General features: G+C 41.8%; 1 protein-coding gene across 2 annotated transcripts in view; it reads right to left on the bottom strand.

Annotated features, from left to right (window-relative positions):
* The window catches only part of LOC144689630 (chitin synthase chs-2-like), a 67,674-nt gene that overhangs the window by 54,719 nt on the left and 309 nt on the right, over window positions 1-12,646 (bottom strand). For both annotated transcript variants that reach the window (XM_078556869.1, XM_078556870.1), the window contains exons 2-5: window positions 12,037-12,178; window positions 7,695-7,874; window positions 5,628-6,664; window positions 3,303-3,392 (exon numbers count right to left, since the gene is read on the bottom strand). In XM_078556869.1, the coding sequence (XP_078412995.1) occupies window positions 3,303-3,392; window positions 5,628-6,664; window positions 7,695-7,874; window positions 12,037-12,178 (1,449 nt within the window). The remainder of the gene's footprint in view (window positions 1-3,302; window positions 3,393-5,627; window positions 6,665-7,694; window positions 7,875-12,036; window positions 12,179-12,646) is intronic.

Raw genomic sequence — 12,646 nt, forward strand, 5'->3', positions numbered from 1 at the left:
CCCAGATTATTGTTTCTAAAAGCTTTCCCAGCACCATGTTTAAACTGACTAGACTGTAGTTGCTGGGCTTATCCTTACTCCATTTATTGGACATTTGCAATTCTCCAGTCCACTGGCACCCCCACCATCTGAGAATTGGAAAATTATGGCCAGTACCTCCACACTTTCCACCTTTACTTCTCTCAGCATCCTTGGATGCATCACAGTTGATCCTGGTGACTCACCAACTTTAAGAATAGCCAGCCTTTCTAATATTTCCTGTACATCAATTTTTAAGAACATCCAGTATTTCAACTACCTCCTCTTTCAAAATGAATTTGCAGCACCTTCTTCCTTGTGAACACAGGTGCAAAGCTCTCATTTAGTACCTTAGCATGCCTTCTGCCTCCATATGTAAATCCACTTTTTAGATCCCAATTGCCCTTACCCCTCCTCTTGCTAACTCAGAAGGCTTTTGGATTCACTTTTATGTTAGCTGTCAGTCTCTACTCATACTCTTCATTTGCTTCTCTTCCCCTCTGAACTTTCTATATTCATCCTCTATCTGAAGTTCCCAGCATCACTAATGCCAGTCTTTAGCCAATTCAATTCACTCCACATGATAGCAAGAAATGGCTGAAGGCACTGGATACAGCAAAATCTGAGCCCCGACAACACCCCACAGTTGTACTGAAGACATGAGCTCCAGAATGAGTCGCATACCTAACCAAGCTGCAACTCTGGCATCTACCTGACAATTTGGAAAATTGCCTAGGTATGCCCTGCCTACAAAAAGCAGGACAAATCCAATCCAGCCAATTAGCACCCCATCAGTCCACTCTCGATTATCAGCAAAATGATGGAAGGTACCATCGACAGTGCTATCAAGTGGCATTTACACAGACATAGCCTGCTCACTGAAGTTCAGTTTGGATTCCACCAGGGCCACTCAGCTACGGACCTCATTACAGCCTTGGTCCAAACATGGACAAAAGAGTTGAATTCCAGAGGTGAGAAGAGAGTCAATACCTTTGGCAACAATGCAGGATTTGACCAAGTGTGGCATCAAAGCCTTAGCAAAATTGAAATCAATAGGAATAAGGGGTACAACTTTCCTCTGGCTGAAGTCATTCCTAGCACAAAAGATGATGATTGTGGCTATTGAAAACCAATCATGTCAGCCTCAGGGTATCACTACAGGTGTTACGCAGGGCAGTGTCCTAGGCCTAACCATCTTCAGTTGCTTCATTAATGGCCTTTCTTCCATCATAAGGTCAGAAGTGGGAATATTCGCTGATAATTGCACAGTTTTCAGTATCATTCTTGACCCCCCTCCCAGTTACTGAAGCAGTCTGTGCCCACATTCAAAAAGACCTGGAGCACACATTCAGGCTTGGCCTCATAACTGCCAAGTAACATTCAGGCCACGTAAGTGTCAGGCAATATAACAAGACAAAATCTAATCATCTCCCCTTGACATTCAAAACATTGCCATTACTAAATCCCACAACATCAACATCCTGTGGGGGTTTCCATTGACCAGAAACTTAACTACACCCACCATATAAATACTGTGGCTACAAGAACAAGTTAGAGTCCAAGGATTTCTTCAGTAAGTCATCTGCTGACTCCCAAAGCTCATCACCACCTTCTCAATTAGGGATGGATAACAAATGCTGGCTTTGGCAGTGACACTCACACCTCATTATTGAGCACAAAAAAATGACCGCTTTGCATGTGTTCCCCAAAGCTCTGCACCTCGGCCTTGCTGAGCACAATTGTGTCTGAGGTGTTTCTCCGCTGGTGGAGGATGCACTTGATGGCTGTGATGGTGCAGCCTTGGATGTACCTTCCTCCTCTGAAGCTGCAGGCACAGCATGCTTGAATGCTGGGGCTCCCCCTCCACAACTGACCCAGGGGTAGACATAAGACTTTAGTTAGGAAAGTTCTCTTCTGCCAGTAACTGCTTCGGCAGAGCTGCAGCAGCCCAGTTTATGCTTCTCGTGCAGTAAACAAATGAAGAGATAGCTTCATCCCTTCACATGCAAAAGATAAGATCCTTTCAACCCATCTCAGATGGACACCCATCTTGCCCTCAACAGCCCCCTGCTGAGCTCCATCCTGGAAATTTCAAGGGCTTCCTCCTTCATGGACACCAATGTAGCAAGTTGTGTCACCCCAATAGCAGAGTGACCTTGTCTCTCACATTGCAGGGGAAAAAAGAGAACACAAACTCAAAAGGGTGAGAATTCAAACCATGGTGCCCTCCGTCACCAGAACCAATGACTTACTCTTCTATGTTCATATGACAGTGAATGAAAATTCAGCCCACTCCCTAACTTCCACTGACTCCTCACTTTTACCTTTTTGTCTCTGGCATTGTTTCCCCTCAAGTTCATTTATTCTGTCTCAAAGAATCACAGGGCAGAATTGATGTGGAACTCGGTGACATGGCTCCTTCCTCACAGAAGGAGGATAATGAACAACCCACAATAGAAATGTGCTCAAAAATGAGTAGAAATACTCAAAGTCACAGAATGAAAAACAGATTTGAACGATGGTAAATGGGGTGAGAAAAATATCAAAGGAGTCACATCTGAGCACTCTCTAGCACTTTAGTTGGACAAGTACAAAGGCACTGGAAGGAGCCTTCAAACTGGAAATTCATCTGACCGAAAGGCAGCCCAGCAATCATGATCAGGCAGACTGGAGGTGGGAAGAATTTCCCAGGAGGAAAAAATAGCTCAGCCACTTGATTACTATTTTAGCTTTATTTTGTTTCCCCACCTTAGAGGTTAGATACCTCCCCTCACTCTCAATATTCTGGCAGACAGCAAAGGTGCAAAACCTGTTCAAGTCAATGTTCAAGAAGTCAATGTTCCCTTCCTTTTTTGCAGGATGTATTCCCAAAAGAACAGCAAAATTGTAAGGAAAATATCAAAGGCAATGAACCCTCATTCTACTGTTAACTGACATTGTAAAGCCAATCCATTCCACATTATTCGAACAAGCGGGAAAAAAACAAAGGCTGGGGATTTACATTTGCAAGCAGAGTTGCCAAGTAGCAGCAGAGTGGAAGGAGGTCCAGTGAAATTGTTGGAAAGCCTCACAATGTGATTGGATGTCGCACAAACATACACTATCCAAGATGAAAACATTCAGCTATATAAACAACTTCAGTGATGACAATTAATTGTTATTATTGCTTTGTTATACAGAATGTACTATGTCATAACATTAGTTTGTGGTTGGATGCCTTGAAGGTAAACTCCCATTTTAGCTTTGATGTCTTTGTTAACATAAGCTGGTTCCCCTGGATTTACCTGAATATTGAAGTAAGGATCTTTGCCATTTCATCCACTGTTTCATGCCACATTGTTGCACACAGGTATATCATGACATGGTCCGATTTCCTGTTCAGAAAATGTTTCATTTGTTACTAATATCAAAAATTTGTTTTAAATAATGTACAATGCTCGGAATTCATAGTAACTGTGATTGCTAATTATACTTGGGTCAGTTAAACATTAAGGAAATTATTTTAAATCTCAATTACTTGGGAGACATTTTAGGGGGACAGATTTCCTAAACTTGGCCCAGGGAATGCCTGCTCTGCGGGTGCATAGGTAGGAAAAAAGCTGGGGTAGACCTAATACAGCAATAATTCCCTACTCTTCTCCCCACTTTTACAAAATTGCCCCAAGATTTCTGGGCTTTGTGTTAGCTGGGTCTGTGTCTGCAGTAGGCACAGATTTATCACTCAGGTGTTAAAGCTAGTGCTTAAGTCAGGATGCTCCTCGTATCAGAAGGTAAGGGAGATATGGCAGTAAGCCAAAGAAGAATCCAGATCAGGAGCATTTCATTTTCAAGTACCTGCCGCATCTTTCAGTATCAGGGTTGTAAACTCTAGCTGAGTGTAGCCTGGTGGGTACATCACATGTCCTCCTATCTCCAACCACCTTAACCCTACCGTCCCTCCATTGGCAACCTGGCCCGTTGATCTTCATGCCATCCTGCCTTCGATTGGAATGTGAACAGACCCCATTACCTGATTGGTTGTCAGTTAATCAAAGAGTCTTTTTACTATCACCAATATTGTTATAAAACTGTTCAAAGAAAACCATTTTTTTTAGTGCCCTTATGACTTTTCTCCTGGGTTTCTTGCAGAAGGGATTAAACTTTAATTTCTAGAGACCCCAGGACAGTCCTTGAGAATTGGCAACTCTATTTGGTATCAGGGCCTTTTGCTGCTGTCTAACAATAGCCAGAAGGCCTCCTGCCTAGCAACCAGGCCCACAGCCACAGACACCTGTATCTACCCACTTTTCTCCAGGTTGACCAACTCTTATGAAATAAAATAAGAGACATTTCAACCACGGGACCGGGACTAAGTGGGGGGGTAGGGGGAGAGGGAAGGTGTGAGGGGTGGGGGGAGGGGGAAGGTGTCCGGGAGTGGGTGGTGGGTAGTGGGTAGTGATGCTGGTGACCAATTGAGCAGGGCTGAGGAAGCCTGAGAGTGGGGGGAAGGGAATCAGGGGCGGGTGGGGGGGCGTGGGAGGATTGGGGGGTGGGGGGGAGGTTGTGGGGGTGGTGAGGGTTTCTGGGTTGTTTAAAGCAACCAAAGCTTACAACGTATTTTGTGGAGTCACAGCATTATCATATCCCTGCTTGCTGACTCACAGAAGTCCTGCTCAAATCACTCAACTGAGACTCCCACAGGCTGTCCGAGGGATATGGGACAAAAGGCATCCCTTAAGGGACTCAGAACAAACAGCCAAAATAAGGGGCAATCCCTTAAAATATGTGACAGTTGGTCACCCTGCTTTTCTCCTTAGAAATGCAAGACCCTGCACTTGTCCTGCACAGAAGGCAGGCCTGTATCATGGCTATAACTGGACGCAGCCTGCACCTGTCCAGCACTGGAGCAGAAAGTGGCACAAGGAAGTCATGTCTTATATGTGTGAATGAACGGGAACATTGAAATGTGGTTAGTCTTCTAACTCTCACTCGAAATCACCAAAAAAAATACATTGGTTAGTGTTAATATAAATTAGTTATTAATAGCTGTCTGCTGGAATTGGGTTAAATGTAATTAGTTATTGCTGAGTTGGGAGAGCTTCACCCAATATCAGAATGTTTTATTGAGCAATAGCAAAAGACTGGATTTTGGACATTGCTTGCATCCAACCAGCTCCATACATCTCATAAACCCCCCACCATCAGTTCCAATGGTGCTTTTGGAGAAATGTATAAAGGGAGGTCTGTCACAATCCCAACTAAAACAGACCATGTTGTGGCAGTGACCTGCTGAGGAAGACAGACATAATTTCAAAAAACATGAAACTGATCATTCCCTGCACTGCACTTTAAGCACTGCATTGCACAGAGATCTCTGCAGACTTAACTGTGAATTGTTCAAAAGGAATGTCCCTCAGGATAACAGAGCCAGAGAATTAAGGCTGTTTTTTTCTGCTTGACACCTATTTTTGTCATTCAATAAGGCAACCAGCTGCTGAAATGGTTTCCACAATAGAATGGTAACAGTGAAGTCAAGTGCCTTGCATATTGGCTCCCTTGTACTAAACAAGTTTAGCGAAAAATATCTTTCCATGAAGATATCCGTAAGAAAGTATAACGTAGAGCTGTACCTTTTAATTTTTTCCTCTCTCTTTTTCTGGACTCGTGTATTGAGCAGCATTGACTGTTCCATGAAGACTGTTTCGTACAGCCATCGAACAAACAGCTGCGATGTCCTTTCAATCCGTTGAATGTGTTGGCCCCACACGTAGAATGTTGAGAAAAACAGCCCTAGCCAAAAGCAGATAGCCAAGGAGCCCAGCAGTGCCAAGCCAACTCTGTTGGAAAATAATATTGCAGGCGCTCTGCAAAGGCTGCGAGGAATTTCTAAAAGCAAGATTTGTACAGCGTCGCTATCATTGGAGGTTTTTAAACTGTGGCAGAGGGCAGTTAGGTTAAAAGCAGCCGCTTCACCATATTTAGTCGAACTATCATACAACACAATCAAAAAAGCAAAAAACACAATTGGAGTGGCTAATATGGAAGGCACAATGAAGCTGCGTCTGACCGCGTGCATTTTACACACCAGAACCCCAAACCAGTGGCAAAGGGCGGAAGAAATCGCCTGTATTCCAAAGAGGCTCAAGATCATTTTTAAATCGAATTGCGAGACTGTTTTCACATCTTTCCAGTTATATCCCTTCATTGGGATCCACGCTGCTACTACGGCACCAGTAACCAGAATTCGAACTGTACTGGTAAAAATATATGTGATGTTTCTGGTGTGGCGCAAGCTTTTCCTTATATTTTCCATCACTCCAATTTTGCAGTACAATGTAAAGTTTTCCCACCAGTTGAATGAAGTGAAGATTAAGGCAACAATTGCAAGTGCCACATACGGTTGAATGTGTTGAACTTCCTCTAAATGTTTTTGAGGGTTGTGAGCTAAAATAAAAAGCACGAGGCCCAGGAAAACAAAGCCAAAGCCGACCACTGGGAGCAACATAGAAGGTTTGAGCGGTTTCAGCTGAAACACTACTTGCAGAAGAGAGGGAAGAAGGCAAACGCCATTCAAAATGTACAGATTAGTTATAATGTCAAAGTGAGGCATGCAGACCAGCACCAGGACTGAAGTACCAAAAGCAACAACTGCTTCAATCATGCAAACCTGGTAATAAAATGGAAGAAACAAAAAGAAAGTCTAAAAGGTTAGATTATAATGTTGCAAAACACAAGGTTAAACATGGAAATAAAGTGTTGCATCAATAAGATTCTTCATTGGTATTCAGTTAGCTTAATCTATCTTGATAGGTAAGTTCTCAATGAAAATTCCTCTCGCACTGGGCTAACTCCTTCGGTACAATTTTCAGCTCCTTGCATTCGATAGATTTAAATATCAGGCGGTGCCTATAACTGTGGCCAATCAGAAACTGCCCGAGCTGAATTTCTACCCCCTGGAGTGTATAAAGTTCCATCTAGCGGTAGAAAGGAACAACTGCAGGCTTGACCCTGTGTCATAGAATGTGAGTTTTAAATATAGAGTGTAACTAGTCATTTTTAACAGATCATTAATTAAATATTCAATTTATCATTTTCTTTCTGTCTCTTTGCTTCCAGTGTGCTTTGAGAAATAACTTTGGAACTGTTTTTAATTAACTTTTCAAAGTAACGAGTAAGTTACCCCTACAAAAGGATCACATGTGGATAAGTGAACTCAATGCACTGAGATTGAACCTTCTCAGGTTTTGCTGATTTACGCCCAGTTAAAGCAGATTTGTCAACATCGATTATTTTCTAAAATCTCCTGCTTTGTCTTAACGCCTTGTCAACAGATATCAAAAATTACAATAATATTTGTATAACTTGAAGAGACATTTAAATTAGATCTTTTAAAAGCCACTGCGGAGGGCGCTGGAAGATTCCCTTAAAATTGTACTGTGGGATATGTGCTGAATTCACCTGTCTAAGATACTTCTCTCTGTCATTTAGCGGAGGTGTTAATCCCTTTAAAAAAATTTAAATTCTGTTTCTTATTCATTACTTTGTAATTCCGGGTTAAAAAATATGCAAAGTGATTGATGAGGTTCTGCCCTAAACTTTCACCTGGAAAATTAACGTTGGCTTCTCGTCTAGTTTTTTCAAGAAGACCCGAAAGTTTCTAATGATTTGTTAGCTAAAGGACAGGAGGTTCATCTTACCATTCCTAGAATACTCGGTGGAGGAGCGATGGATGATCCAAATGCTGTTTTCCATAAGGCCTTTGCAAATGCCAGAACATTAGGCACCAATAATGCACAAGCTAAGACAAGGTGATTGAAAGGCTTGTTTTCAAAGGGTGAGTGAGTGTTTGAAGTGCTGATCAATAAGAGAAGACTTGTCTGCAAAATATAAAAGTGTACGTTCTTCAGTACTAACATCACTCACTCCAGCATGTCAAAAGGTACAACATGGTGACTAATCACAAGGTATTAACATACAGCATCAAAAATGATTGCTCCCTTGGAGGATTAATCAGGAAATAGTATTGGAACAATTTCTGGCATTTTCCATGCCTGGTCTCCAAGTGGTGGGCTCCACTTCTACCCTTAGCTGACCTGTACACCAAGTTCATTCCAGCATCAGGTCTCTTGGTGGAAGAGAGACTAGTGTTGAGGAAATTCCTAGTCTGGAAACCCTTCCACTCAGCTCCATATTATTCATTGCCATAAGTCAGGTTTGGATAGGACATGTTGCCGGTCCAGACTGAGGCCCGGCATGTCTGGGTCCTGCACAAAATCCCTAGTTTGTGCTGTACCTGGGAACAACTTACACCAGGAACTGCTGGCCAGAAGGAATTTCGGGGCTAGGGTATTTCCATGGGTTACTTAATTGGAGAGGGTATCACAGCACAGCCTATCCCTCTCTTCAACTAATATTCACTTTCAAACACAGATTACTGAATTACAAACAGTAACATGAACTCCAACCTCCTGTTACTCTCCCAAGATAGCTCAGGAACTTTGAAAGCTATTGGAGCAACTGCATTATTAGTTCTTACTCCTTAGCATTTGAGATTAGCATGAAAATGGAAATGAACTTGAAGATCATACTGAACAAAAAGATTTTACCCATGGATGCTATCAGCTGGTTGTGGGGGAGGTCAATTTACTTTTCCTTGGATGTCAGTTCGTAGCAGACTCAGTTTCTAGCACTCTTGCCTGTGATTCAAGCTGTGGATTCAAGCCAATCTCTGGAGTACAAAACCTAGGCTGACACCCCAATGCCGTACTGGAAGAGTGCTGCGCTGTTGGAGTTGCTGTCTTTCAGATGAGACTAAGATGTTTGTTTTCTCCAGGTGGATGTAAACAATCCTGCAGTTATATTCCCAAGAAGTTCAGGGTCGCTCTCTCTGGGATAATAAAACAAAGAAAATGCTGGAAACTCAGAGCAGTTCTGGCAGGAGGGAGAAACAGAATTAACATTTCAGGTCATGACTTTTCATCAGAACAGTTCTGATGAAAGATCACGACCTGAAATGTTAACTCTGTTTTTCTCTCCACCAATCCTGCATTCCCTGCTGTGTATTTTCAGAATTTTCTGTGTTGAGTTCAGATTTTCAGCATCCGCAGTATTTTACTTTCGTGCAAAGTTCCCTGGTGCCCTAGCCAGTCTTAATCCTTCAGCCAGTATCACAAGAAACATATTACGTGGTTATTTTCACATTGCTATATCTGGGTCCTGGCTCTGCACAGTTAGACTGCTACATTTCCTACATTATAACAGCAACTACAACTCAAAGGTACGAAAGTGAAGGGAAAGAGCTTTGGGGTGAATTGAAGTTGTGAAATACATTATATGGATACAAATTCTTTCTTTATCTTTGAGATTTCTTTTTATCTCAGTTCAGGCACATATGGTTTTGCTGCTCAGCTTCATTGAGATTTCATTATGTTATGACGCTGGTCATTCCTTTAGAATATCATATTTAATTGTGCAATGAAAATCTTCAAAAGAACATCAGAAAGTTCAATGGCAAACTTTGGACAATTGTTTGTAACACAATGTGCTGGAATTCACTCTAACTGAAGAACTGATTGCCTTGGTCCATTTAATTGATTTTGCACAATAAATTGCTGTTAATGGGAGATGATAACAGTGCAGTGTCCTCTACAGGCAAGCTGAGAACTATATGAACAGGCAAGCCACTATGCAACCCTTAACCAATCAGAATAAAGAATTGGTAATGAACTGCGTGGATGGTGCACCAGGAAATGCAGGTTAGAATACTGAAAGCAATGTCAAATTAGATGCAGAAAACAAAAGTGAGGCAAAGAAAGATAGGATAAAAAGACAGCAAGGAAAAATTTAAAAATATAATTTTAAACTTGACATTTTAAATCTCAAACAATAATTTAAAGCTGAGGAAATGAGTCTCCACATTTTGACAAGTTATTCTTCAGTGACAGAGAGGATGTTTGGCAATAATTAAGGCCAGGATGTTTAGGTCGGTGAGTGGGGGGTGGGGCCTGCTCACCGACGCGTAAAATGACGCGGGATGTCGGGCGGAACTCCTGACGTCACCCCTGCGTCATTTCAATTTTCAGGTCCGTGGGGGGCGCAGTCGAATCAATTATGCACCCGCCGACCTGTCAACGGCCTATTGAGGCCATTTAAAAAATAATTAAGCTCATTAATGGACCTGCCCGTCCAACCTTAAGGTTGGTGGGCAGGCCAGGAGCCCTGGCGGGCTTCAGAAAAAGCATGAAACCTCATCCACAGACGGGATGAGGTTTCATGAAGCTTTTTAAAAATTTAATAAATGTTTGATTAAAAGTGATGGACGTGTCCCAATTCATGTGACAGTGTCACATGAGGGGACATGTCAGGGAAATTTTATTTTTGCCCCTTCACCATTTTTAAATTTGGCGCTGATCTGCCTGAGGCAGCACTTAGCCTCAGGGAGATGAGAGCGCTCTTTCGTGCGCATGCGCAAAAGAGTGCACTCTTGGCTGAGGGATTTCCTCCCCTCTTCCTGGCTGATGTCAGGCTGAGCGAGCCTTAGTTGGCCTGCCAACATAAAATGGCAGCGTGCCCCCAATCAGGTGCGCCGATCGGAGGCACGTCTGCACGCGCCCGCTCCTGCACTTCCCCTCCAACAGGAGAGAAATTCTCCCCTAAGACTTGCCACATTTAAAATGCTACTTAAGTTAAAATGGGCAAGTCATAACTTTCTGTGGTGAGTTTAGTTCATATCTACAACATCTGTAGAGGAACTCCATGTTGTTTAATACCTTGGAATGGAGAGTCAGATGCTGAGATTCTGTTTTCCTGCAACTTATGACAGAGCAGTACATTCCATACAGCAACTTCTGGGTTTTTGCATCTAAACTGTGCATCTACATGCACCTGAAGCTTCTGTTCAATTTGTTTATAAATAATGGTGAGTCTAATTAGCTTTATCATTATTTTTACAGTAAATTCTGGCCAATTGACACCTTTTGTTTCACAATACTGTTATTTGAGTGGAATAACAACATTGCATTACAAAAATATCATCCTGTTACTGATGCAATTGCATTAAAAATGATATAGGCTGAGATTTTCCAGCCCCGCCATGATGGGGCCTGCCACGGGGGTTGTGACAGCACAGCCAAAAGTTCATTGACTTTCAGTGAGACCGAACAATCTTGGTGGTGGGTGGGGCTAGAAAATCCTGCCCTCAGTCTTTCTGAGCTCAGAAAGTACCAGCTACCCTTCCCAAGGTCCACTAAAATTCCCCGAGCACCAACTACTCTTCAGAAAGTACCAGCTACCCTTCCCATAGTCCACTAAATTTCCCTGACCATCAACTACCCTTCAGAAAGTACCACCTACTCTTCCTGAAGCTGACCTACTTTTATGCAAATCAAAATATTAGAATGATGAAGAAGGAAAACACTGGAAATATTTGGCAGGTCAGGCAGAACCTGTGGAGATAGAGTTAGCATTTCAGCTTGAGGATCTTTCATCAAATTCATTCTGCTTCAACAATCTTATCCTTTGTATTCCATCAACCTGATGGATATGTGCCGGCTGTGTCTCAGTGGTTGCACTCTTCTCACTGAGATTGGATGCTCTGAGTTCAAACCCCAATCAAGAGATCTGACAACAAAATCTAGGTGGACATTGCAACGGTGTGCTGCACTGTCACAGGTACATATCTTTGGGGTGAATCATTAAACTGAAGTCCCTGTCTGCACTCTCAGGCAGGTAAAATATTCAATGGTACTACTGAAAGAGAAGTTATCCTAAATCCCTGGTCAACATTTATATCTCAATCAACATTCAAAACAAATCTAGCCATTTATTTCATTGCTATCTCCTTGGCTGTAAAAGTGCTTTGGGACTTTCTAAGGTCATAAAATGTGCTTATGTAATGTGATCCATAGGTCTTAAGTAAAAATTGCACTATAATATTGTTGTTTAACAAAATTGTAAAAGGCTTACAATATAATAAAAGATGTGAAGCAAATTTAAGTTTTTTTTAAATTTCCAGCACTATTTCTTCAAGTATTTACTAACCTTGCTGAGAAAGATAAATCCCAGAACACAAACTCCAAAGATAAAGCAGATTATATACTGCAAGAGCAGCACAAATTTCCCAGTGATTTCTTCTTCATCATTTACCGTTTTCAACATAAAGGAATCCCAAGTTTTCCTGAAACTAAATGAAAAAAAATACAATAAAGCACCTGCTGTACAGTGGACTTAGTAGATTGTTCATTGTAAATTTAAAATGTAGTAATTTTTGCTTAAGGTAAAATTGCCCAAATGTTTACATAATATTTCAAGTATAGCACAATTATGATGATTATTAACAGCTGAAGCAGAGGAGGTATGGAGATGAACAGCACATGTCCGAAGTTCTTTACACTGCAGCATCTATTACACATTCTCAAAAACTACGGTACTCAACTTGTCAAAATTCATTGCAATTAATTTGATTTGTAAAAAAAACCAATCATCAGATGACCAAATATTAGAGTTTTTAGTTACTTTGCTATTGTAAATGAATATTGCTTTGCAGCATTTTAAATCCTTAGCTCTTTCAGAGGTTCCCCCGCCCCCACCCCACCACACAATGCTTCCAAACCTTTCAACTGTACATGATTACAGAGTGTATTGCTTTAAA

The sequence above is a fragment of the Cetorhinus maximus genome, chromosome 14 (assembly GCF_964194155.1).
Source record: "Cetorhinus maximus chromosome 14, sCetMax3.hap1.1, whole genome shotgun sequence".
NCBI classification, from domain to species: Eukaryota; Metazoa; Chordata; class Chondrichthyes; order Lamniformes; family Cetorhinidae; genus Cetorhinus; species Cetorhinus maximus.